This window comes from Paroedura picta, chromosome 13 (assembly GCF_049243985.1).
Source record: "Paroedura picta isolate Pp20150507F chromosome 13, Ppicta_v3.0, whole genome shotgun sequence".
Taxonomy (NCBI): Eukaryota; Metazoa; Chordata; class Lepidosauria; order Squamata; family Gekkonidae; genus Paroedura; species Paroedura picta.
In genome coordinates this window covers 34,150,364-34,176,074 of record NC_135381.1, presented here as the reverse complement: position 1 = coordinate 34,176,074, position 25,711 = coordinate 34,150,364, and the positions used below count along the sequence as shown (strand labels likewise).

General features: G+C 44.8%; 1 protein-coding gene across 1 annotated transcript; it reads right to left on the bottom strand.

Annotated features, from left to right (window-relative positions):
• Positions 1 to 1,249: 1,249 nt before the first annotated feature.
• ARL13A (ARF like GTPase 13A) lies at positions 1,250 to 25,711 on the bottom strand. The gene is made up of 10 exons (XM_077308054.1): positions 25,575 to 25,711; positions 22,127 to 22,221; positions 19,237 to 19,307; positions 18,381 to 18,621; positions 15,733 to 15,838; positions 13,104 to 13,309; positions 11,484 to 11,577; positions 7,708 to 7,927; positions 6,081 to 6,179; positions 1,250 to 2,798 (listed from the first exon to the last, which is right to left on the bottom strand). Exons 2-10 carry the CDS (start codon positions 22,183 to 22,185, stop codon positions 2,722 to 2,724), a joined length of 1,173 nt encoding a protein of 390 aa, XP_077164169.1. The 5' UTR covers positions 22,186 to 22,221; positions 25,575 to 25,711; the 3' UTR covers positions 1,250 to 2,721.

The window sequence follows — 25,711 nt, the reverse complement described above, 5'->3', positions numbered from 1 at the left end:
TACAGCAAAAATTAATTCTGTTGATCACTGATAACAGGCTGTATTGTTTCTCCTTGTGTTTTTGTAAACTACAGCTGAATTCCAGGGGATTGGTTGGCTGTTTTGACAAAGAATTAGCATTGGCTGTGTTTGGCTTTGTGACACAGTCTACTGATGTAACAGAATTGATTTTTGCTATATATTCCCAGTCATGTAAGGAGTTCATAGTCTGAGAACGAGTGCTTGCACTTGAAAGCTCACACCCTGAGTAAATCTTTGTTGGTCTTAAAGTAAGGTGACCAGATTTTAACATTGGTAAAGCAGGACACCATCGACTGGGGGGTTTCTTGATTAAAAATTTGGTCTATATGGAGCAACAAAAAGTTTCATAGAACGCATAGAATGTATAAATAGTATTGTAATATATATATATATATTTATTTGCAACATGAGTACAATTTGCCAGGTGCCCCCAGATGTCCCTCTAAAAGTGGGACAATCTGGTCACCTCATCTTAAAGGTGCTACTGGACTCTGGTTGTATTGGAGATTGGCAGCTTCAGGGGGATCAGCCAAAGTTTGAGCCCCGTGGGACCTTCCAGACCAACCACGTTTCGTTCTGGGTAGAAGTTGATTTCCTGATGGTGCTCAGAAAACCTTAAACCCAGCAGTGAGAGCAAGAACAAAGAGTCAAATCATGCAACAGTGCTAGGATTTTGGAGTTACACCACTTTTCCTGAGATTGTCCAAGAGAAGATTGGGACAGAGGCTGAATTCTGAGAACAGGCACTTTGATTCTAACCCCATTTCTTCTTAGTTTGAGGGAAGGGCTTCAAACAGCTGTGTTAGCCCCAGGACTGACAACTCCAGGTGGGCGGTGGAAATCTCCCGTTATTACAATGCCTGGGTATGAGGGGAAGACAGATCAGTTCACCTGGAGACAATGCCCACTTGGGAAGGGGGACTCTATAGCAACTCACAGCTTGAAAAATGTGAGAAGGGGAGCCCAAAGGATTTTTTTTGGGGGGGGGGGGTTCCTGGTAACTGAACCAATGAAATACCGTTTTTATCATGTATGATGTCATTGTTAAAAAGTTCAACCTTAATCAAAGGAAATATCATACAATCTGTTCCGTTGTGTGTGCTTGAAGTCATTCAAGGGAAAAAACCCCACAAATGGATATGCTTCTCTTGGTCAAATGTTTTAAACTTTAATTTCACACATTCTTTTCAAATAAGTTTTTCCAGTGTGTTGGAATGTTCAAGTTTTCTTCGTTTTGCAGTGGCCTTTGGCTATACACAATAAATCTGACTGACTGGAAGTTTTCTTGGTGGTCAATAATCAATGATTTTCTGCCTGCCTGTTCATGTGGTGGTGTCTCCTTGTTTGAAAGGGAGTCCTGGAACCCGAGAGGAGCCCCTGAAAAGGCCACGGCCCCCAAAAGGTTGAGAAAGGTTGTTGTGCTTTTTTTACAGCCCATTGAAGTCCTTCCCCGACCCAAACCCTGACTCTTTGTGAGCTGATGCTCATTCTATACTAGTGGAAGCTGTATAGGCCTCAAAACACCCATGGGTTCAAAAATACATTGTCATTTTGTAATCCATTCAATGGTATTAACCTCGTTGAGAAGTTGTGTTCATTCTGCTTCAAAGTTTTCCATCTGTCTTCTGGTTAATACATGAGAAGACATTCTGCTGCTGGTGTTCTAGCCAGATGAAGGGAATCTCAGTTATCCTTTTAGATCCCCCCCCACATACACACAATTTATTTCAGCTTCCTTTGCTCATACCAGTAAAACTGACAAGGACTTTTTTCATACAGGTTGTTCAGACAAGGACCTCTTCTGCACTGGAGGCTTTGTTCCAGGCTGTAGGCTGGAGTTTGAGCCAGGGCAGGTTGCCCCATCTCTTCCTGCTTCTGGATGGGGGAACATTTGGCCTGGCGCACCTTGTCTATCCCAGATTTGTGCTCCCACATGAGAGCCAGGGCAGCAAAGTTCCCAGTGTGGAAATGCTAATAGGAAGCAGGATGGAAAGTGTATCTGGAAATTGCCTTGGGTGTCTCACCCGCCTTACAAAGGAGTGAGGCAGTCTCTTCCAAGAAGTCCCCTCCCTGCATGCCTTCCTCTTTGGGCACACAAGTGGCCAGTGCTGCTGGAGGGGTAAAGGTAAAGGTATCCCCTGTGCAAGAACCGGGTCATGTCTGACCCTTGGGGTGACGCCCTCCAGCGTTTTCATGGCAGACTCAATACGGGGTGGTTTGCCATTCCCTTCCCCAGTCATTACCGTTTACTCCCCAGCAAGAGCAAGCTGGGTTCTCATTTTACTGACCTCGAAAGGATGGAAGGCTGAGTCAACCTTGAGCTGTCTGCTGGGATCGAACTCCCAGCCTCATGGGCAGAGCTTCAGACTGCATGTCTGCGCCAAAAGAGGCTGGAGGGGGGACGATGACAAATGGTGGGGGACCTGTGGGGAACTAATGGTTACCAAGCACCCCCACGGTTTGTCCTTTTTGCAGAGGATCCAGGGGAGACTCTCTGGAGGAGGTGGCTGAATATCTGTGCTGGATTCAGTTGAGGTGGAAGCAAAACCTCCTGAGCCACCTCCCCTCCCTTTCAGAGACTTGCTCTCTGACTGCCTCCTGTGCACGGACATCTCCCTCTTCGGACGAGGGTCTTTATCTCCATCGCAGTCTCCTCAGCTCTGCCTTCTTGAGGCTTCTCCCCTCGTGGGACTGGCTGGCTCAGGAAATGCCAAATGAATGAGTCTTCTGCCCTTCTTGTTGCATCTTCAGAGCCAGCATGGCTCTCCGATACAAATCTAGGGACCACAGAGACACAGCTGAGACAAGACAGATACAGCTGGCAATTCTTGCTAACTGCTGCAGTTGGCAGGAGGAGAAAAAACAACAACGACAACTCTATATCTAAGGGAGCTAAATGGCTTTGATAAAAGAATGGCAATTTACAACATATTTCTGATCGCCTTGCCACTTCCTTATCTGGAAGAAATCGGTGTTGCCGTTGGCTTGGTAAGAAGAGAAACTGAGCAGACTCTGCTTTTCCTGCTCTGTGGCTGAGGAAAAGGTTCTTGCCTGCGGTTGCAGAATATATGTGCACATGCATGCACACCCACCGTGTTCTTAAAGTGACAATGTTACTGTCTGATCATGCTTCAGGTACGCTCAGCTTTGGCCCCTAAAATGCCAAGGTCTTCATGTTCCACAAAACCCTAATGCAGGAGTCAAAACCTACCCGAAGAACAGCCCTGCCAGGTTAGCGCCCACAGACCTATCTCGTTCTTCATTGAGCCTGCTGCTTCAAAAAAGCCCAGAAATGAAAGCAACAGTTCTCCCCTGCACCCCTGGGGTATACTGCCTCTGAAGACAGGGTTCTATTTAGGCGTCAGGGTTCACAAGAGCAGGGAGCTCTGGGCTGCATATGTGGTTCTTCCACATTTTCTTTAAAATAATTGAGTTAGGTGGACGGAGCAGTGATATCAGGGCTGTCTCAGCCTCACCCACCCCACAGGGTGTCTGTTGTGGGGAGAGGAAGGGAAGGCGATTGTAAGCTGCTTTGAGACTCCTGATAGAGCTGTTCTGACCGAGCAGTGATATCAGGGCTCTCTCAGCCTCACCCACCTCACAGGGTGTCTGTGGTGGGGAGAGGAAGGGAAGGCGACTGTAAGCCGCTTTGAGACTCTTTCAGGTAGAGAAAAGCGGCATATAAGAACCAACACATCTTCTTCTTCTGGATTCCACTGAAAGTGTAAGTAGGCCAAAGCTGAGTGTCATGTCCGAATGGAAATTTGAACCCAATTCTCCTGCTGTCTACGACACATATAGCCTTTATGTATTTGAATACCTCCATCACCACCTCCTGTCCAACTATCCAACTACTTCTTAAGGCAGCCATAGTTTATATAAGTAAACAGTATGTTGAGTGCAGTAATCCTGAATCCATCACCACTAGATTTCATAGTAAAGGTAAAGGTATCCCCTGTGCAAGCACCGGGTTACGTCTGACCCTTGGGGTGACGCCCTCTAGCATTTTCATGGCAGACTCAATATGGGGTGGTTTGCCAGTGCCTTCCCCAGTCATTACCGTTTACCCCCCAGCAAGCTGGGTACTCATTTTACCAACCTCGGAAGGATGGAAGGCTGAGTCAACCTTGAGCCAGCTGCTGGGATTGAACTCCCAGCCTCATGGGCAGACAGCTTCAGACAGCATTTCTGCTGCCTTACCACTCTGCGCCACAAGAGGCTCTACTAGATTTCATGCCCCCCCCCCACCCTCAATTTTAGCATTATGGGAGAGATGGAGCAAATTCTGTCTCTTCCTTTTCCCTATACCATATATAATTTGTAAGCCTCTTTCACAATAACAATGTAAGTGAGAGTGATTAAAATGTGGAATTTGCAGCCAGAAGATAAAGTGATGGCTACAGGAATAAACAGCTTTTAAATGGGATTAGATAGATGCATGGTGGTTAAACCCATCAATGGCTTCTAGCCACAGCAATAGAGAGGATCCTCCACATTTAAAGGCACTAATCCTCTGAATCCTAGAGCCAGGAGACAGTATCAGGGTCCCTGCTTTTGGCCTATTCCCTGCTTTTGGCCATCCAGGGGAACTGGTTGGCCACTGTGTTCTTGGAAATAACACTTTTCACCATACAGTTAGTGAGATAGGAACATTGACCACACCTTCTGATCTCAGAGGTTAATTTCCTATTTCATGAGTCTCCTCCATTCTTCAAGCCTGCAACATGATGGATGCAGAGATGCCTCCAGCATATCTCGGCATCCAGCTAATGAGAAGAATTAAATTCACCGAGAAATAGTTCCTATATAAATTAGGTACAAAATTGGTGAATGTGTTTTTCTTTGTTGTTTTCTCACCGCATGCACTCAGCATGTTGTGCTTGTCAGCTATACTTGTGTACTGCTAACTTTCAGGATATTAAGACTTTATCGCAAGTCTACCAGAATTTAAAATCCTTCCTGTGTAAGATAGGATGCTGGATTAGCTGGACCACTGGTCTAATCCTTCAGGGCTCTTCTTATACTCTTATGTTTTTACAAGAATTATAGCCCGTTGTAGCTGATATCACGGGCATTAGAATGGGTGGAGGGGGAAGAATAGCAAAGAGAGAGGGAGGTAGAAAGTAAGAGAGTGATGAAAATAGATACAAAGAGAGCGAGAAAGAGGACAGGGAAAAAGAAAGAGAATGAAAAAGAGAAAGAAAAGAGAAAAGAAAAGAAAAGAAGAGAGGGAAAAGAGTAGTAGCCAGAAATATAGGTGGAAGAGAAGAAACTAAGTAAAAGAGACAGATAGAAAGAACAGAGGAATATAGAGAGTAAGTGAGTGAGAAAGAGACATAGAATTATAGAGAAAGGGAGAATGTAAGAGATAGAAATTAAGCGAGGGAGAGAAGTAGAGGTAGAGAGGGGAAGAAAGGGAGAAAAATACAGAGAGATAGAGAGTAAGGAAAAGTAGAAGAGAAAGGGTGAGATGGATAGAAAGAGAGGAAGAAAGAGGAAGACAGAAAGACAGATATAGAAGAAGGGATGTAGGAAGAGGTAGAAAGGAAAGAGAGAGGACTTTCCAGTGGGCAGAGAAGCCCTTACGTTACTTCTATGAGGTGGTGTGAGGGCTTCCCAGGCAAAGGGGGAAGGGAAGCCCTGCCCCTGCCCCTGCCCCTGCCCCTCCCTTTGGGCCGGGAAGCCCTCACGCCGCCACAGCTTCTCGAGCCAAGCAGGAAGGGAAGCCACCTCCCGTGCCTCCTGTTGGGCCAGGAAGTCCTCACGCCACCTTTGTGAGGTGGCGTTAGGGCATCCCGGCCCAAGGGGGAAGGATAGCCATCCCTCTCCACCACACTCCCTGCTGAGCTGGGGTGGCCAGGAGTGCAATGGTGGTGAATTTGCCATAACGCTTCTGGCTGGGGCTGTTGGGGGTGGGGACTGTCCGGACTTCGGGCCAATCAGGATGTCTGGACAGTCTCCGCCCACCTACCCCTTGCTCTTTTATTTAACAGTGCAAGCTGTTACAGATGCTTGGTATACATTGTGCAAAGACTCTAATTCCCATCTCCACTTCCTACCAAAAGTGCTTGACAGGTTCTCCATTGGTCGAGTCTCGGCTGGCTCTTTGGTTTTGATTTTATTTTTTGGTAATTTATTTTTCTTCTTTGCGTTCTGTCCTGGAAGAACAGAAATAAATGATGGTTTAATCATCCAGGAAGCCTATTTTGTAACCTCATCAGCTAGTGAGGACATTTTTAAAATTAAAATACAAGAAACCATTATTTTATTTCCAAAATTTGGCCACCACAGCAGCTAACGGATTAAAAACACAATGAAATTGCATCTTACAAACTATTGATACCAACCCTCAAACCCTCATATCGTTGTCACAACTGAAACCAAAGATAAAACACATATAAAGGTAAAGGTAAAGGTAAAGGTAAAGGTAAAGGTAAAGGTAAAGGTAAAGGTAAAGGTAAAGGTAAAGGTAAAGGTAAAGGTAAAGGTAAAGGTAAAGGTAAAGGTAAAGGTATCCCCTGTGCAAGCACCGAGTCATGTCTGACCCTTGGGGTGACGCCCTCCAGCGTTGTCATGGCAGACTCAATACGGGGTGGTTTGCCAGTGCCTTCCCCAGTCATTACCGTTGAACCCCCAGCAAGCTGGGTACTCATTTTACCGACCTCGGAAGGATGGAAGGCTGAGTCAACCTTGAGCCGGCTGCTGGGATTGAACCCCCAGCCTCATGGGCAAAGCTTTCAGACGGCTGCCTTACCACTCTGCGCCACAAGAGGCTACAAAAACACATATGCAAAAACATAAAAGCAACAATTAGAACACATGACGGGAAAACGGGATCACTGAGGAAACACCAATTAATTTTAAAAGGCTTCCCCACTAGTGGAAGATGGCAATGAAAAATCTCTGTGGGGAGAGAGTTCCAGATTGAGAGCCAATGAAAATGAGCCAAGACTAAAGCGATTTTGATCCATGTGACCCACTCTAGCCAACATCTGGGAAGCAGAACTAATTTAAGTTTCTTAACTCTTTTCAAGATCTTCCCCCATACAGAACACAGTGCACTGATCTAATTGAGATGTAATTAGGGCTTGTGCCAGAGTGGCCAAATCTGTTCTGTCCACACAACCTGCTGCTGGCTTAGCAGCTGAACCTGTTTGAAGGCTGACTGACACCTGCTTATCCAGCAGTAGGCCTGAGTCTGAGAGCAATGCAGAGATGGCCCCATTCTTTCAAACCCCACCCAGATCACCTTGAATTCCAGAAAAGACCTTCCTCCCCACTAGCAGCACCTCAGTTTTTTTAAATTAAATCTCAGTTTGTTAGCCCCCATCCATTTCAGGGTAGAAAAAGGTGACACAGGGAGAACAGGGCAGAGGTTTGTACAATTATGCATGGGATAGAAAAAAAGTGAATAGAAGATTTTTCTCCCTCTCCCACTGAACCACTGAATGATACTGACAGACAGACAAAAGGAACTACTTCTTTACTCAACAAGTAATTAAATTGTGGAATTCTCTGCCAGTAGATATCCTGATAGCCACAAGTACAGATGGGCAGATTTGTGAAGCTGGGCAGATTTGTTGAGGAGCATAACTTACAAACAACTGTAGAGCATGTAGAAAAGACCTTGGAATAAGAGCTGCTGCGTGTGATTTTGAAGGTTTGTTAACATTGGTTCATATTTACCTGCTGGAGTTGGAGACATTTCCCGAATTCTGGGATTCTCTTGGGCCACCCTGTTGTTCTGGAGGAGGCCAATGATGGCTCCGATTTTGCTTCCACTTGCTGCCATTTTGCCTTTGTCATCTTCAGCCAACGGGCTGTCTGACTGCACCAAACCTTTCTTCTTCATCTTGAGCTTGACTTTCTTTTTCTTCTTTCTCGGTGCCGTTGTTCTTTCCTCTTTCTGCACAAAGACCAAGGAAATGCAAGCATATATCCTTGAAAGCAATTTCTGAAGCTTGCCCTCTAAGAGGTCTTGCTCATATGTGTTCCTACAGAAATTTCTCACAATACATCTTTTGAACATGCCTGGATACCAGCTTCCTATCTTTCCATTGGGCAGTCTCCTCCCAAGAAAAAATGGCCATCCCAGGACACTTTTATTTACTTCACTTAGACCCTGTAGGGTTGCCAGCTCTGGGGTGGGAAATACGGGGAGATTGTGGGGTTGGAGCCTGAGGGTGGCTTTTGGGGAGAAACTTCAACAGGGCTTACTACCATAGAGTTCACCTTCCAAACTGGCCATTTTCTCCAGGCAAACTGATTTTTGTCACCTGGATATCAGCTGTAATAGAGGGTGATCTCCAGTCACCACCTTACACGGCTGGGCACATGTTACCATCTTTTGGAACTAGGGCTGTTTCTGCATGGTAATGATTCTCTGTTTGCCACTGTGGGAGGCACCCACAACAGCATGCAAGTATTCATAGAATCATAGAATAATAGAGTTGGAAGGTATATCCTGAGTCATCTAGTCCAACCCCTGCACTATGCAGGACACTCACAACCCTTTTGCTCATCCTCTGTCACCTGGCACAGCCTTGAACCTTCACAGAATCAGCCTCTCCGTCAGATGGCTCTCCAGCCTCTGTTTAAAAATTTTCAAAGATGGCATCTATGATGAAATGACCTCTTCACCCAGTGTCTGCCAAGAGAGAACATTCCACTTTGCTTTGTGAATGCTGAATTTACATTCTGCAGATGCTCAGGAAATAACCTCAGATTATCCGTTTAAATAGTCTGCTCACAAGAGAGTTTGTTTCCCTCCCCATTTTTCCTATTTCGAGCAGCAGACAGGAGCCGTAAAGCTATCTGGAGGTTAATGAAGCGTGCAAGAAGAGACAATACTTTGTCCTGGTCATGTCATCAGTGGACAGATCTATGGCATTCCCCCATCCTGGCTTATTATCACAAGGCAGTTTATGGGAAGGTTACACACTGGCTTTCAGAATTGGAAGGGAATTGAATTCAGAGGAAGCAAGGCTTCCATTCTAAGGAAATAGTTGTTTCATCATACTTCATAACTTATTATCAGCATTTTTCTCTGCTTCTGCCATTCTAAGGAAGGCAGACATACGCTGGCCATTCTGGAAAAACAGATTAATTTTGAAATGAACACCAGACTTAGAACTTATAAGTTGCTTCTGTCTTTAATATCATGGGGATAGACAAGAGAGCGTAGTAGCACCTCAAAGACTAACAAAATTTGTGGCAGGGTAAGAGCTTTTATGAATCTCTACTCAGATGTCTACATTTGCTTTATTGACTACAAGAACACTTTTGACAGTGTGGATCACAATAAATTGTTGTAAGCCCTGCAAAATTTGGGGGTGCCAGTGCATTTGATCAAACTGATGCAGTCGCTCTACGCAAACCAAGAAGCCATTGTATGTACACCATTTGGTGACACTGACTGGTTCAATATAAAGAAAGGAGTGTGAAAAGGTTGGATTCTTTCCCCCTTCCTGGTTAACTTGTATGCTGAGATCGTGGAGAGATTGAACTCAAAGAATCAAACACGGACATTAAGATTGGAGGAAGGAATATAAATAATCTTCAGTACGCTGATGACACCATCCTCCAGTCAGAAACTAAGGAAGGCCTAGGACAGCTGGATTCAAAGGTCAATGAAATAAGTAAGAAATTCGGCCCTCTCTTATACCCCAAAAAGGCAAAAATATATTACCTCTGCAAAAAACAGACAGGTCACAATAACAACTGATGGTGAAGAATCATAGAATTATAGACCATTTCTGCATGGAGGGGTAAAAAGCAAGTGGCTTCCTACTTGCAAACACAAGATGATAAATCTCATGTTTGCAAACCCCTCATGGGGAGACCCCTCTCGTGTTTTCCCTCTGCTCTGTCACGTTTTTTTGCCTCTTGACGAGGCTGCCAGGGAAAGCAACACACAAACGTCCCCCTCTGCTCCTTGGCTTGTCAATCTCAGCAAACTACCAATCACAGCACAGCAATTCTCTCCTGGACTGAAACTCCCCCAGTATGAAAATAAAACATCGAATGTGATGAGCTTGAACCGAACAAGGAAAAGCAAGGACATAAACCTGACTACCAAATGTAGATTAGTTAGATCTATCGTATTTCCAATAGACATTTATGGCTGTGAAAGTTGGATGATTAAAAAATTGGACAAGAGAATAATCGATTCATTTGAACTCTGGTGCTGGAGAAGGCAACTGCAGGTTCCATGGACAGCGAAAGTCACAAACAAGGAAATACTGCAGCACATAAAGTCTGAAATATCATTGGTAGGCAAAATCATGCAACTCCAGCTCACTTACATTGGCCATATCATGTAACTCAGTGTAGAAAGCAGTTATGCGAGGATTGGTCAGCAGAAAAAGGAAACTAGGCCAACAAAGGGTGCAGTAGCTAGACCCGATCGGAATGGACACCGACCAGAACACTGCATGGTTGAAGAAGGCAGTGCAGGATCGGGGATTGTGGTGACAGCTGTGCCATGGGATTGTCAAGAGTTGGACACAACTGAGTGGCTGACAACAACAACAAAAACAATTCAGTGACTCATAAAAGCTCCTATGCTGCCATAAATATTTTTAGGCTTTAAGTCGCTACTGGAGTCTTGCTCATTTCCACTGCCACACTGCTACCCATCTTGTGTGTAGGGATAATTTTTAGACCTAGGCACAGAGGGATGCATTTTTATGTATTCAATTACCATATGCTCAGATGCTTGTAAGAAATGCCTCATGTTTGGACACACCCTTACCAAAGGAAAAGAGAGAAACAGGAAGCTCCTGATTTTCAGACAATATTTCTAAGGCTCTAAAGATTTCCCCCCTGCAATTTGTGCTGGCTGATGTAAGCAGGATTGAGAAGTGGGGCATGCAGCACCTCCCCCCATCCTTCCATCCCCCATCCTGTCAATCCCATAACTAAGTACTAGGTATTTTTCACATGCTTGCAATTCTACCTTACACTGTTGGGAACTCAGAAATTGGGTGGGGGTGGGGTGTTTTAATGGAAACTGCACTAATTATACACTCGGAACTCATTTCTGCATTTACAGGAAAGGATGAATGAATAAAAACAACTCCCCCTGATGCTAACTCTATGAAAACATTACATTGTTTTTCTTACACATTGTGCAGAAACACCTGTAAATTATTGTGGCTGTTCTAAACCAGGCACCCTACTTCTATCATGTTCTCTCCAAAAAGCCCTCTCTTCTTGTCTATCTCTCCTCATCAAGAGACCCTCTCTTCTTCCCTCTCTCTTCCCCAAAAGGCCCTCTCTTCTTGTCTATCTCTCTTCACCAAGAGACCCTCTCTTCTTACCTCTCTCTTCACCAAAAGACCCTCTTCTTCTTTCTCTGACTGGGCACATGACATGAACCGAACAACTGAAGATCCCTGTTACTGGAACTTTGGCCCTGAAACTCACAAGAACTGCAACAAGAGTTCTGCAAACAAGGTTACCTGTGACAGGATGTTCTGAGAGTGCTTTGGCGGTTTGCTTTCCTCTGACTTGGCATTTCTTTCTTGGGAGCTCTCCCTTTTGGCGTGTGGCTCCCTAAAGGAAAGCAGGCAGAAGAAATAAATTAGTTAATTGACTCCCGCATATGCAGCCAGCTGGGTGACCTTGGGCCAGACAGTTCTCTTAGAGCTGTTCTTAGAGCAGTTCTCTCAGAACCCTCTCAGCCCCACCTACCTCACAGAGTGTCTGTTGTGGGGAGAGGAAGGGAAGGTCATAGTAAGCGGTTCTGAGACACCTATAAAACCCACCTCTTCTTCTAAAACTCCTCCCACAGCCTTGGATTTGGGTTAGACTGGCAACAGTGCTAACCTCAAGCTCTATGGGAATCATGGAGGCAAAATGTCACTGTGGTGCAAGAACAAGTTCTGAAGGACTTGGCTGAAACACACATGCTATAACAATCATGCTGAAGCCCAGCAGTCAGGGGTCCGGTCCATACAGTGCTATGCATTCTACGATGGAAGAAAGACATGAAATAAGGGTAACCATAAAACCTGTCCTGAAAGCCCTACTCACTCGAGTAGCGTCTAGTCTAGGGCAACTCTTCTTCAGCCTCAGCTGACCATCTATAACAGTGGTTCTCAACCTGGGGGTTGGGACACCTTTGAGCAGGGGTAAGTCAAACTGCGGCCCTCCAGATGTCCATGGACTACAATTCCCAGGAGCCCCCTGCCAGTGAACGCTGGCAGGGGGCTCCTGGGAATTATAGTCCATGGACATCTGGAGGGCCGCAGTTTGACTACCCCTGCCTTTGAGGGTCGAATGAGCCTTTCTCAGGGGTCGTGGCAGGGCGAGCAGCTTGGCCGGAGGGGTGGGGGCTGCCACAGTTGCTGCTTCTCCTGCAGGTACCTGCGCTCGGCCGCCAGCCGCTCCAGCAGTGCTTCCAGGCAAGCGCCGTCTCCCGCCAGCCACTCCAGCTCGGCGGGACAAGAGTCAGAACTGATCTGAGACACTCCGAAAAAAAAACCCAATTTATATACAATCATGAACAATGAATCTTCATGCCATTGGTCAGTTTCGGTTTAATTTCTGTGAAATAACACTTGCATAATTCTATGGTTCGGGGTCACCACAACACGAGGAACTGTATTGAAGGGTCGTGGTATTAGGAAGGTTGAGAACCACTGATCTATAACATAAATGTTGCAGTAGTGCAAAGAACGCAAGATTCACGACACCCACCATGCTGCACTGCACTTATAAAGCATTGTCGAGATGTTAGCCTCTTTCTAGAGTTACCAGCTGTGGCAACCTGTGAGAAATTTGGGGGCTGAGACATGGGGGGGGGGCACAACAACGTGTGCTATGGCATCACTTCCAGGGACTCCCCCCCCCCAAGTAATATTAGGAATAGCTGTTGATGTCTAGAGCTAACTTATATCATTTCTGGGTTCCCCCTGGAAATGACATCACAGACACAACACCAATGCTTTTTTGTTTCCTGCTGCTGCTTAGAGCAACATGGGTACCCAGCAGGAGGTCTCCCACCATAGTGAGAAGTCTGGCATCCCCACTTCCAAGATGCCACAATTCAAAGTCAAGGTAGCAACAGGAAGGAGCACCTGTCTTCCCGGGTTTTGCTCCTGGGTCGCCGTGCCTTCCGGGAAATGTCCCTCTCTGGTAACGCTTGTGATTCAAAGCTGTCTTCATGGACACGGTCACATAGGACCGTGTAGTTGATGGCAACGGTGTGCAAGAGCCAGTGAAGCCCTTGAATGATGGTTCGGCACTGAGTCTTGGGAAGCCTTTTGATGGCTGAACAGGGTTCCTTCAAAATGATACAGGAGGTAGTTTAGACCGAAAACTGTAAGATCAACACACACACACACGTACACACACACCCTGCAGGATCAGGACAAAAAAAAAACCCTTCCTCCTCTAGGATCAAGGCCCATAGTATCGAGGTTTTTTAAAAGTTTATTTTTAATAAGAAATTAAAAAGTAGAAATAAAACGAACACACAAGAAGCTTTAAAGTAGCGGTCCCCAACCTTTCTCAGGTCAGGGACCGCCTCCGGAGTGAGGGAAGAGCCAACGGCCCGGGTGCTGCGAAAACGCGCACACGCAACTGCCGCGCATGCAAGGTTTCGCCACCAGGTGGCGCTAACACACATGCGCGTTTGTGTCACCGCCATGCCGGTGGCTGCGCCTGCCTCTTCCCTTCCTTCTTGCAGCCGGCGGGGGAAGGCAGGTGTGGCTGGCGGCGGCCCGGTACCGTGGCCTTTGCGGCCCGCCACCAGGCTGCGGACCGGGGGTTGATGACCCCTGCTTTAAAGTACAAACCACAAAGCTACCATAAAGCATTAGGAATACAAGCTTGAAATTAATTTCTCATTCTAGATAGGAAGGCATTTTAATTTTTCAGACATTTAGCCATACAGTAGACAGGTTAGGTTACCTAAACCAGCCTTTCTCAACTTTTTTTCACTGTTACGAACCCCCTGAAACACTCTTCAAGCTTTGAAAAACTCTAGTGCAGTTGTATGGTTGGGAAGCATAGTTGTGTACATGCTCACCCAGGGACACTCCCCTTCCCACCTCCTCCAGGCCCATCAGTGGCCATTTGGGGAGGGGGTTGGGTGGGTCAACATGACCATATATAGTCATATCACCTGATAAATGTTTAACAGATGTTTAATAACATATAAAAAATGATTAACTCCCAGCCATTCAGAAAACACTTCCAGGGCTGTCAAGAAACCCCTGGAGTTTCATGAAACCCTGGCTGAGAAAGCTTAAACTAAACAAATTCATGCTACTAATTTTTCTAGCCAATCGTCTTTCTTCAGGGTTATGTTCTTCTAGTTCTGAACAAAAATAAGCCCTGCGGATTGAATCGTGTGTTAGCTGTATTTTTTTTATTTTACGAGACGAAAACGTTTCTTGTATATAGCCAAAGGCCATTACAAAGCATCATTAAAACTATACGGTACAAATGGGATAGCTGCATTAGTCTGAAGCAGAACAAAGTTTGAATCCAGTGGCACACAGGGGTACTCACATGAAAGCTCACACCTTCAACAAAACTTCATTGGTCTTAAAGGTGCTTCTAGATGCAAACTTTATTTAGCCTTGCAGATGTTATGGCATTAAGGACTAATTCACAAACATCTTTAGAGGCGAATCTACATGATTTAACCAAAAACAGGTACAGCTCAGGGAAGCTGAATGGAGGACTCAAGGGCTACGAAAGCTCAGCTAAGGCTCTGATCTTCAAGCAGGAGGCCATGATTTCCATGAGGCATATCAGAAGCATCAGGGCTTCACACTATTTTAGCTGAGGTTCAAAAAGATAAGGAAAAAAATAGGGAAATTAAAGCGTGAAAAAGAAAGCAGAAGAAAGCTGGATCAAAGGCCAAACTGCATATAAAGGAATCAGCGTTCAGATCCCCAGATGTTTAGCTGTCAAAAACAGTGGGGTGTGTGTGTGGGGTGTGTGTGTGATCTAAACCAGACTGTGTGAGGGTTCATCCTTCCCTCCAAGATCAGCAGGGACACAAAGTAATGATGATGTTGTCCCCCCCCCATAACAACAACCCTGAAAGGCGGATGAAGCCGAGAGCATCATCCAGCAGGCACCCATGGCAGAGTGGGGTCTCCCAGGTCCTAACCCAGTACTATAACTCTACACCATGTTGGCTCTCCAGTTCCATTCAGCAATGGAGGGAAACATCAGAACAGAACAAGCAATCTGATTAGTGGCAGGCGAACAGGAGGATCATTGCCATAAAGCCCCAGGAGAATGACGAAGAAGGACAGCAGAGATTGACACTTTCGCCATTTCTTTAGTACAAGCAGTATGGTGAAGTGGGTACAGTGTTGAATCCCCCCTCTCTGCCCTGGGAATTTCCTGTGTGATTTCAATCCAGTCATTTACTCTCTGCTTAATCTGCCTCTCAGGAGTTTTGGGGTAGTCAAACTGTGGTCCTCCAGATGTCCATGGACTACAATTCCCATGAGCCCCTGCCAGCGTTTGCTGGCAGGGGCTCACAGGAATTGTAGTCCATGAACATCTGGAGGACCACAGGTTGACTACCCCTGGTTGTGAGGATAGAAACAGAGGACAGGAGAACGATGCCAACTATCTTGGGTCCGCGTTGGGGAGAAAGGGGTGGTTATAATAAATGAAGTAAAGAAGACGGCCTTGGAATAACATTGCCAATATGAGCCAAGAGGGTTGTCCCATGCTTACAATGTGACACGGCGACCTGCTGTCGTTCACAAGCTTCTCCAAAGACAGGCACTCAATGATCTCGCAGGGCAAGCGGGCATCCAGCTTGTCTTGTTTGTTGGCCAGCCTTGAAACACCCGCACAGAAATGAGGAGAGGAAACAGCAGGACCCCGTTAGCAAATCAAACAGACATGGTCGTCCGTTCACCCTCCAGTCACACCATTTGGAGACAACCACTTCAAGGAGCGCTTCATCCTGCATGCACACCCATGTGTTTTGGATCAGGAAAATGGTGAGGGAAGGGTGCAGGCCCTTCATCTCTAAGGTCTCAGTTTGAACAGGGCCCTGAAATGTTTGGGGAAAGTACGTTTCCTCTGCTGTGGGGAATATGAGTTGGGTGGGAGACATCTCAGCTCCCATCTCAGTGCTTAAATCAGCTTGCCAAGGCCTATATTCAAGTACAAAGAGCAGAGTTCTCTCTTTCTGTGTTAGAAGGGTACACATTCTTTGGAACCCTATGCTTGAAAGTCAAATCCACATTTCAGACATTTAAGCCTGTAGTTAAGCCTATTTGTTCGGCAAGAAATTCCAGAGGGACACCTGTGCTAATCTGTCACAGCAAAACCAAGCAGCAATCTTTCAGCATCTTAAAGCATCACAATTTTTTACTGCAAGGTAAGTATTCATTGTCTCAAAGGAATAGGATTTTAGCCTTTGAATGCTTACCATAAAATAAAGTCAGAAGATTTTTTTTTTTTGGCTTGGTAAGAATTTTGGATAGGTATTTAAAGCTATTGACTTGTTAATATTGGGAATCATTTTGGTGGTGCTCAAAATGGGGCTTTTTGGTGTTTGGGGGTTTTAATCTGAACAATATAATGTTTAACAATCAATTAGTTTTGTGTCTGGGTGTGGATGGAACAGAGGGGTAGAAATTGAGCAAGTGAATAAATACACCATAGAACAATGCCAATTCTGCTATTGAGGACACAAAAAGATGTAAACAGGGTAAAAGAAAGTGGGTTTGGAGCTACCAGCAAAAAAGTGACCTTTCTATCTTTTGCTTTAACCACCCCAACTGAGACAGGCCCAGTGAAATTTTAGCTCTAGATGTGATAAAGAGCCAAGATCATTCACAATTCATATTCAGGATCATGCCCAAATAAAAGGAGGGAATTGAATTTTACTTCTCTTAGTTTCACTAATTGAAATCTGGCTCTGCACATTTCAATTCGTATTTTAAATGGGAGTGTGGGATGATATTTTTCTCCTCCACCCTTTCAAAATGCTATTAACAGAGCGGGAAGCATGTTTTGCATTAGCAAAACTGATCAGAGGTTAAATCTCTTTTTTACAGGAGATCAGAGATGGGGCTACATACACAATCATGTTTTGTCAAGAGGATCAAGCTAGAGCAAATAAAATAACAAATTAAATATTTATTATCTAGTATACATATACATAAAAAGAGCCTCTTGTGGCGCAGAGTGGTAAGGCAGCTGTCTGAAAGCTTTGCCCATGAGGCTGGGAGTTCAATCCCAGCAGCCGGCTTCAGGTTGACTCAGCCTTCCATCCTTCCGAGGTCGGTAAAATAAGTACCCAGCTTGCTGGGGGGTAAACGGTAATGACTGGGGAAGGCACTGGCAAACCACCCCATATTGAGTCTGCCATGAAAATGCTAGAGGGCGTCACCCCAAGGGTCAGACATGACTTGGTGCTTGCACAGAGGATACCTTTACCTTTTTATACATATACATAAAAATTTAAAACATTAGGTGCCTGTATATAAGACTATACAATTTGCATAGATTATAACATTCCTATATGTAGTGGAAGAGTGTATCCTATGACCCACACAAAACTAGATATATATTTGGCATTTCCAACCTTCCTCTAGTAAAAAATACACTGACTATACAAAACACATTCAGAGAACATTATATATTTATCACAACCAGTTCTTTTTCCTATGTTGTGTGGTATGACAAAGATTTTTTTATGACAGGCCATTTGTCCCTCCTGTACTCACATGAACATCTTCATTCTGGCATGACATTTCCAATAATTCTGGATGTTTGTGTCACCAACCAGTAGATACAATTGTGTGGCCGAGCACCTATAGTTTTTAAATTTTACATATGTAAAATTTACATATGTAAAATTTGCTGTAGCTTGACCCTCTTGACAAAACTGGAATATTTTAAGTTGAGTTCATTTCTCCCTTTTGTTATTGTTCACAATTTATCAAATACAGACTGATGGAGATCATGGATCACCCATCACATACAACTGTGGCCTGATTATCAAACTGCATGTTACATGTAATATCTACCATTCGAACCACCAAACAACGTGGGCGGGTATGACAATTCAGATCAGGGCTGTAGCATAGAGGAGAAAGGGCTTGCATATTCCCTCCTCTGCACTTTTTCCCCTAGAGAAATCCTTTAAATGAAGACAATTCTCTGCTTTAGGCCCTTCTTCCTGGTTTCTCCAGTTTCTTCATCTACACCCACACATTCATCCATAGGGGACACAAAAAAAGACATTAACATGCCTTATAATAATAATTTTTTTAAAAAAATTAATTTTTAATTTAATGTTTATAGGGAGGGGCAATTAATATATTCCATACGAATAATAATAGCAACAACAAAATGAGGCTCACAGTAGCAGAGGCTTTCCTGCAACCTTGGGGTGTCCCAGGATACGGGTGAGGGTCCTCTTGACCTCATCCATCTGTGCTACATCGTCAGAGTCGAGAACAAAGATGATCCCGTGAGCTCTGCCGTAATGGTTCTTCCAGGTTCGCTGCCCCCCAGCCGGGTCGATGAGAGATACCTCGAACCTGTCCACTCTGAGATCTGTCTGGTTTGGCTTCGTGGTGGGGAGAACTTCACAAGAGAGGGCTGCACAGAGGAGATGGAAAAACCAGACTCCAGCCAATCATCAATCCTACCTGAATTATACATCAGGACAGTCATCAGTAGCATGCCCCTAAATTTGTGTCAGTTTGTAGCAAAGAGCATTGTAATGCTTATGTTTCACACACTGTGGCTGGTAGGTCAGATTAAATGATAGAACGATCTGGATTCCAAAACTAACTTGTCATACAAACCTTCTCTGTAGTGGCCCCACATATGCGGAACTCCTAGGAAGAATCAATCTTGCCTCCTCCTTGCTGATTTCTGGATACCAACAGTTGTCTTCCAGGGAAATTCTGGAGTCAATAACATTTTCCCAATGTGGTTATTTTGCCAACTTGCTATTCCTTTTCTAATTGGCTGTTTTTATATGAAATTGGGCATTTTTTTGTTTTGCGATGTCTTGCTGCCATTAGCTGTGGCAGGGAGAGGATCAAGTAGCAGGTAAGAGGAAAGACCTCTGGCCAAGACCTTGGAGAACTGCTGCAGGTCAGAGTAGACCAGACTGACCCTGAGAGGGTCTGGCTTCGGATATGGAATCTTCATGTGCTTGAACACAGAAAAGGCAGCCTAGAAATAAATATTTGTCCAGCTACTCACCTCTCTGGATTTCTCTGACTAAGGAAGTTTTTCCTGCTCCGTCTAGGCCCAGGACAAGAACAGTCACTTTTCTGGCCAAGAGAAAGAAGAACAGAACACTGTGTTATGGTGCAATCAGGAGCTATGGTATTTTCCCTAGCATAGCCTCTTACCTTTCACAGACAAAACTGGAGACACTTGGGAATATTTTTTCATTGCCACCATTTGGCTCCCTTATCTATTTCATCTCCAGGTGGTGGTTGAAGTTCTCCTGGAATTACAGCTTATCTCCTGGTGACAGAGGCTAGTTCCCCTGGGGGGAAAATGGCCACTGGGAAGGTGGTAAAAGGTAAAGGTAAAGGTATCCCCTGTGCAAGCACTGAGTCATGTTTGACCCTTGGGGTGACACCCTCTAGCGTTTTCATGGCAGACTCAATACGGGGTGGTTTGCCAGTGCCTTCCCCAGTCATTACCGTTTACCCCCCAGCAAGCTGGGTACTCATTTTACCAACCTCGGAAGGATGGAAGGCTGAGTCAACCTTGAGCCGGCTGCTGGGATTGAACTTCCAGCCTAATGGGCAGAGCTTTCAGACGGCTGCCTTACCACTCTGCGCCACAAGAGGCTCTAAGGAAATGGGAAGGTGGACATTATGGCATAACTCTACAATTGGTTGAAAACTGCCAATCTTTCCCCCACCCAGTTGGAGGAATTCCTCTGCTCTCGAATCCCTGTTGACTGCTAGTTCCTTAAGCAAGGCGTGTTAGTAAAACAATTGTGATGGAGTCCTTTTTATGGTAAACAGCCTCAAACACAGCCAAAGGAGAGCCAGTGCACCCTACCAATTTTTTGGGGAAAAGCATCCTCCAAAGATGACAATAAAGTAACAAGGACAGGGATCAGAAAACAGAAACTTGGTGAACAGAGATCACTGAAGGTTGTTTTTTTGTGGGAGACAAGCCGGACTAAAAAGGCATGATATTCTTGATAAACAAAAGGAGTGGGGAGGGGAGGAGATTGCTTGGCAACAAACAGTGCTTCAGTTTGTAGTCTTGGCAACCTTTGTTTTGCAGAATGGAAATAAAACCAGAAGAAGAGGCTGGGAGATTTGTCTGGAGCCTCTCATTACCCACAATGCTCTGATTCACCAGGCTGTCAAAGCAGCCATTCTAAAACAGGTGTTGCAGGGCCTGTGAGGCATTCAAAAGCCACATCCTCTGACTTCAAAACCTCACCTCCCATTTCTCAAGTTGTGGGGGGTTGGCTGTGGTTGGTTCTGGGGGAGGAGGAGAAGACATTGCACTGCTAGAGTTGTCCACAGGAAACATGTCCTGCCCTTCTCATAGAGGCTTAATATGTGGAAACAGAAGGCTGAATACAGTGTGTGGAAGTAAAAATCTCAGCAAGCCTTTCTAGTAAAGAAGAAGGGCTGATTTTGCACTTACTTTGTTTACTGTCAATCTTGTTGAATTCAGATTGCTTTGAACTTGGGTCTCCCCCCCCCCCCATTGAAACAGAAAAGTGTTCTGCACATGGTTAGGGCAGTTCAGAAGGGGGGGAGCCAAGCACAGTCTCTTTCTTTCTTTTCTTGAAGGGGGTGGGGAGAGGAGCCAAGCAGAACGGGAGCCTCTTTCTTTTCTTCGACCAACAGAAGTTGAGAGAAATTAGGGGCTTCTCCTTTAAGGCAAGCTTGTCACATGGGCAGCTTTGGCCAATCAGGGAATCTCTGTCACGGAGCAGAGATTCAAAACAGCCTGCTTTCTGATTCTTAAAATATTGAGGGTTAAAAGCACTCTAAGATATCACACAATAAAGGTAGTGTCACTCCAGATCAATCATGCTTGTTGCAGAAGGAAAATTTAAATCGCCCAAAATCAAAACAGAAATCGCATTCTGCGTAGACGGCAGGGACTGATTCGACCTGGGATTGGAATAAAAGCTCCGTGCAGTTTACACCCAGAGCTGGGTTTTTATTGTCCCACTTTTCACCACTGGAAGAAGTCCCAAAGTAGGTCACAAACACCAAAGTGGCTTACAAACCTCAGAGCTGAGAGAGCTCTGAGAGAACTCTGACTAACCCAAGGTCACAATTTGTCTGCATGCAGAAGAGGAGTGGAGAATTAAACTTGGTTCTCCAGATCAGAGATGACTGCTCTTTAACCACCAAAACACACTGGCTCTCAAGAGCCAGGACAATTTTTTGTCCAGCCTGTTTGGTCTCTGAGTTGTTACCATTTGAGAACCACAGCTGTAACAGCTTGAATAAATCCCTGCTGTCTACACTTAATTTGATTTCCATTTTGATTCTGGGCACTTTAAATTTTCCCTCTGCAACATGCATGATTGATCCAGAGTGACCCTACCTTTCCCCCACAATATCCAGAAGTGGATATAAGCCTCGATATTTCAAAAATTGGCATCTGTAAATGTGGAGCTCTGTGCTTTTTGCAAATTAACTTGCTGCCTTGTGCCTCCAACGCTGTAGCAAAGCAGTCTTCCCTGATTGGCCAGGGCGTCAATCCAAAGACTTCCTGGTTCCCAGTTGCAAGGCTTGTCTTAAAGTGACTGCGCTCCAGAAGCCCTAACCTCTCAGCAGAGATTTGCCTCTTGTTATTTCCCCCTCCTCTGCTGTCTCCAGTCCTCTCCCCCTCTTCGAGAAAAGCAAGAAAGAGATTCCTGCTGTGCTTGGCTCCCCTCCGAACTCTGAGCTTTCCCAATCGAGTGCAAAACACTTTCTGTTTCAAATGGGGATGGGGGGAATAGAGGAAGATCAAATTGATCTGAACTCAGCAGGATCCACAATGGAAAAACAAAGTGCAGAATCTTCCAAGGTCTCTTCTGGCTGTACATTACACAGGGAATGTCAGAGGATGAGGCGGAGAAGAAAAAAAGTAACACCTCCATGGAATTTACCTGAGTGGCTCTTGAATTGCCTGCAGCCAAGACCAGCAGTAGGCAAGGAGGTGAAACATACTCCGTCAAACCACAGAACTTGGCTGGGTCTGTGTCTGAAAATACATTAAAAAACAACAACAACAACAAACTGTGGTGGGATTTTGTTTTAAAAGACAGGGTAAAACCATGAAGTATTAATAATCATAAATACATTATCTCTGGCACCCCACAAATGAAGAAAGCTGCTTTATCCCAAGACTTCCAACTGCTAGTTTCAATTAGCTGCCAAGAATTCAGACTTGTTGCCTGAGAGGCACAGGAGGTCTGAGAAAAGGCAGAGGCTGTATTCAGAGGTCCACAAACAGACCACTTTGTGTCCAGCTTGGTGTAGTGGTTAGGAGTGCAAACTTCTAATTGGTGAGCCGGGTTTGATTCCCCACTCCTCCATATGCAGCCAGCTGGGTGATCTTGGGCTCGCCATGACACTGATAAAGCTGTTCTGACCGAGCAGTGATATCAGGGCTCTCTCAGCTTCACCCACCTCACAGGGTGTCTGTTGTGGGGAGAGGAAGGGAAGGCGATTGTAAGCTGCTTTGAGACTCCTCCTTTGGGTAGAGAAAAGCAGCATATAAGAACCAACTCTTATTCTTCTTCTTTCTGAATGAGCCTCAGAACCTCAGGTCCTGGTGCCCCCTCCTGTCTCTCATCATGGCTGGAGCTCCACCTGAAGATCCCTGGTGGCCATCTATAAACCACAACTGAATCCCGATGATAAAAGGTGATATACAATCAAAACCAACCAATCAGTCTTTAGAAGATAATAGATGGAGGGGAGGAATCCTATTACCCACTAGGAAAAATTATCTTGAGACCCAGCAGGATATGAAGATTAGATTTTACAGAGTGGTATTTTTACAGAGTGGTGTTCCTAGGTATCACATATCTTAGAAGGTGTTGCTCCAAAAAGGAATATTATACCAGTATTTGTTTGGGGCTACACCTAACAGTAAGTCACCACTTGTGTTTGAACAGCTTGCACAGAAAATATATTAGACTTTTCCTTTTTAATATTTGCTCATTCTAACATGTTCCTATATTTATTTTTCCAGGATTTCCCTTCAACACACAGCTATAGTTCATAATTGGTTTTAGATAAGAGGGCATTATTCAATAATATTGACCACTGAGAAAGACCCAGTAGGGGCAAAACGCGTTCGGTCTATTCATGTGCAGTAAGATCTGTATAGTTTTTCAATATGGTTTTTACTTTGTTTTTAACCTAATATTGGTGCACTTTAATAAATAACTGTTTACATTTTATATTGTTTTACAGCTCTACTTTTGAGTTCCTGACTTTGTTAAGGTTGAGTTTTTGTTATCGTTTTGGTTTTGTATTGGTCCTTTATACTGAATCAGATCAGCAAAGTCATTGTTGTGAACTCAGACCAGCCGTGGCTTTCCAAGGTCTCGGACAGAAGACTTTCATATCACCTCCTGCCTGTTTCTTCCAACTGGAGATTCTGGGGATTGAACCTAGGGCCTTCTGCATGCCAAGAAGCTGCTCTGCCCTAAAATTCTGCATAGAAATAAAAACCATATCACAGAGCTGTGGGCTTTTCCCTTGACATCTTCAGTGCCTTATTTATGAACAAATGAAGCTGCCTTAGGGGTCTTCCATATAGTTTGTTTCCCATGGCATAGAAGAAGAAGAAGAAGAGTTGGTTCTTATATGCCTCTTTTCTCTACCCAAAGGAGGTTCAAAGTGGCTTACAGTTGCTTTCCCCTTCCTCTTCCCACTACAGACACCTTGTGATATGGGTGAGGCTGAGAGAGTCCTGATATCACTGCTCGGTCAGAACAGTTTTATCAGTGCTGTGGCAAGCCCAAGGTCACCCAGCTGGCTGCATGTGGGGGAGTGCAGAATTGAACCTGGCTTGCCAGATTAGAAGTTCACACTTCTACACCAAACTGGCTCTCTAGAGAAGTGGTTCTCAACCTTCCTAATGCCGTGACTCTTTAATACAGTTCCTCATGTTGCGGTGACCCCCAACCATAAAATTATGCAAGTGTTCTTTCACAGAAGTTAAATCTAAATAATATTTAGATTTCTCAACCATTTTGGTTCCTAGCTTGTTTCACAGGTTGGGTTTGTTTCTTTTTCCTTCTCTTTTTCATTTTCTCTACAACGGCAGAGCATAACTGGACTTCCAGTCTAGACTAAGAGAGCCAATCAAAGAACACCAACACCAACTGCAGTTTGGACTGGATTTCTGTCCATCCATCTTTGGAGGAATTTAGCAGTTCTTTAAACATAATGCTGTCAGGCCCAATACCAATGCTAGGCACTCTGTATTCCCATGCTGCTAGCTGCAATGCGGTCCTGAAGAAATTTCTGAACTGCACCAAGTCACTCTCAGCTGCAGGAGTCATCTTTCCTGTATACTGTCTCAATGTCCTAGAGCAGGGGTAGTCAACCTGTGGTCCTCCGGATGTCCATGCACTACAATTCCCACGAGACCCTGCCAGCGTTTGCTGGCAGGGGCTCATGGGAATTGTAGTCCATGGACATATGGAGGACCACAGGTTGACTACCCCTGTCCTAGAGAACATTACAGCAACACAGCACTCCAGTACTGCACAGATGCAAACAGAGAGACTTTAAGGCACCTGGCATACCTGCCCGAACTTCTGTCTTCCCTGTACTGATGATTCTGCTGCCTGCAATACTGTCCAGCCAGAGTGGGAGAATTGATGGGGAATTATATTTTAAATACTGTAATATATTTTATTTTATTCATTATGTTATTCTGTATTGTTATGACCTGATCTGAGAATTTAGGATGAAGGTGAGGGATATAAATTCCCGAATAAACAAACAAAGGAACTCTGAAATTGACATTTCTGCACTAGGTTTTTGTACCGGAGAATGTTACGATTCAAAGAATTATCCTGTTATATTTTAAAGAAAAGCCTATTCTTCCAAAGGACCAGAAAACTACCAGAAAACCTGCAATTCAGAACACCATGACTGGCTTGTCCAAAACAGTTTTTGGACTGCAAAGGCAGCTGGTTTGGGGGACTCAAGGCCAAGGGGCTGAGGAAGGAGATCATACTGTATTCTCCTCTGGACTGGACTTTTTCTTCCCATACTAGGACTAAAAATCACAGGTAATGAACACATTAAACCCACATTGATTGTGCAGCAGAAGCACTAGTAGGCTGCTTTTAGTATCCGAAACAAGCTCAGAAAGCCCATCGGTTTAATAGAAAGGCTCTGCCCTCTGACCTTTCAGGTAATTTGTGGGGCCAGTCCTTTTGGCCTGGGAACCGACCAGAGGAATCTCTTTGGGTTTAATAGGTTAAATTAAACAGAGGAGCTCACCAGTCCCTTGCTATCACATTCTCCCTGCCGTTACCATTCTGTTTCATTCAACTAACATTAATCTGGATTTAAAGGACTCAGTACCTGCAGTCTCCTTAATCCCAGAGTGGATTCAAGCCAGGAAAAGAGCAAACTGTCATTCTGTAGATTCTGCAACTCCAGCCATAAATGTCAAAACGTGCAATGGTAGACAACCGCATTTCTGAAGAGGTGGTTTCTGT

Excerpts from the sequence above, each read along its gene's own strand:
- ARL13A (XM_077308054.1), bottom strand. The coding sequence starts at position 22,185 with ATGTTTCACCTCCTTGCCTACTGCTGGTCTTGGCTGCAGGCAATTCAA. Across the intron at positions 13,310-15,732 it reads GCAGGTCGCCGTGTCACATT|GAACCCTGTTCAGCCATCAA; the intron begins GTAAGCATGGGA and ends ATCATTTTGAAG. Across the intron at positions 11,578-13,103 it reads AGCAAAACCCGGGAAGACAG|GGAGCCACACGCCAAAAGGG; the intron begins GTGCTCCTTCCT and ends GCTTTCCTTTAG.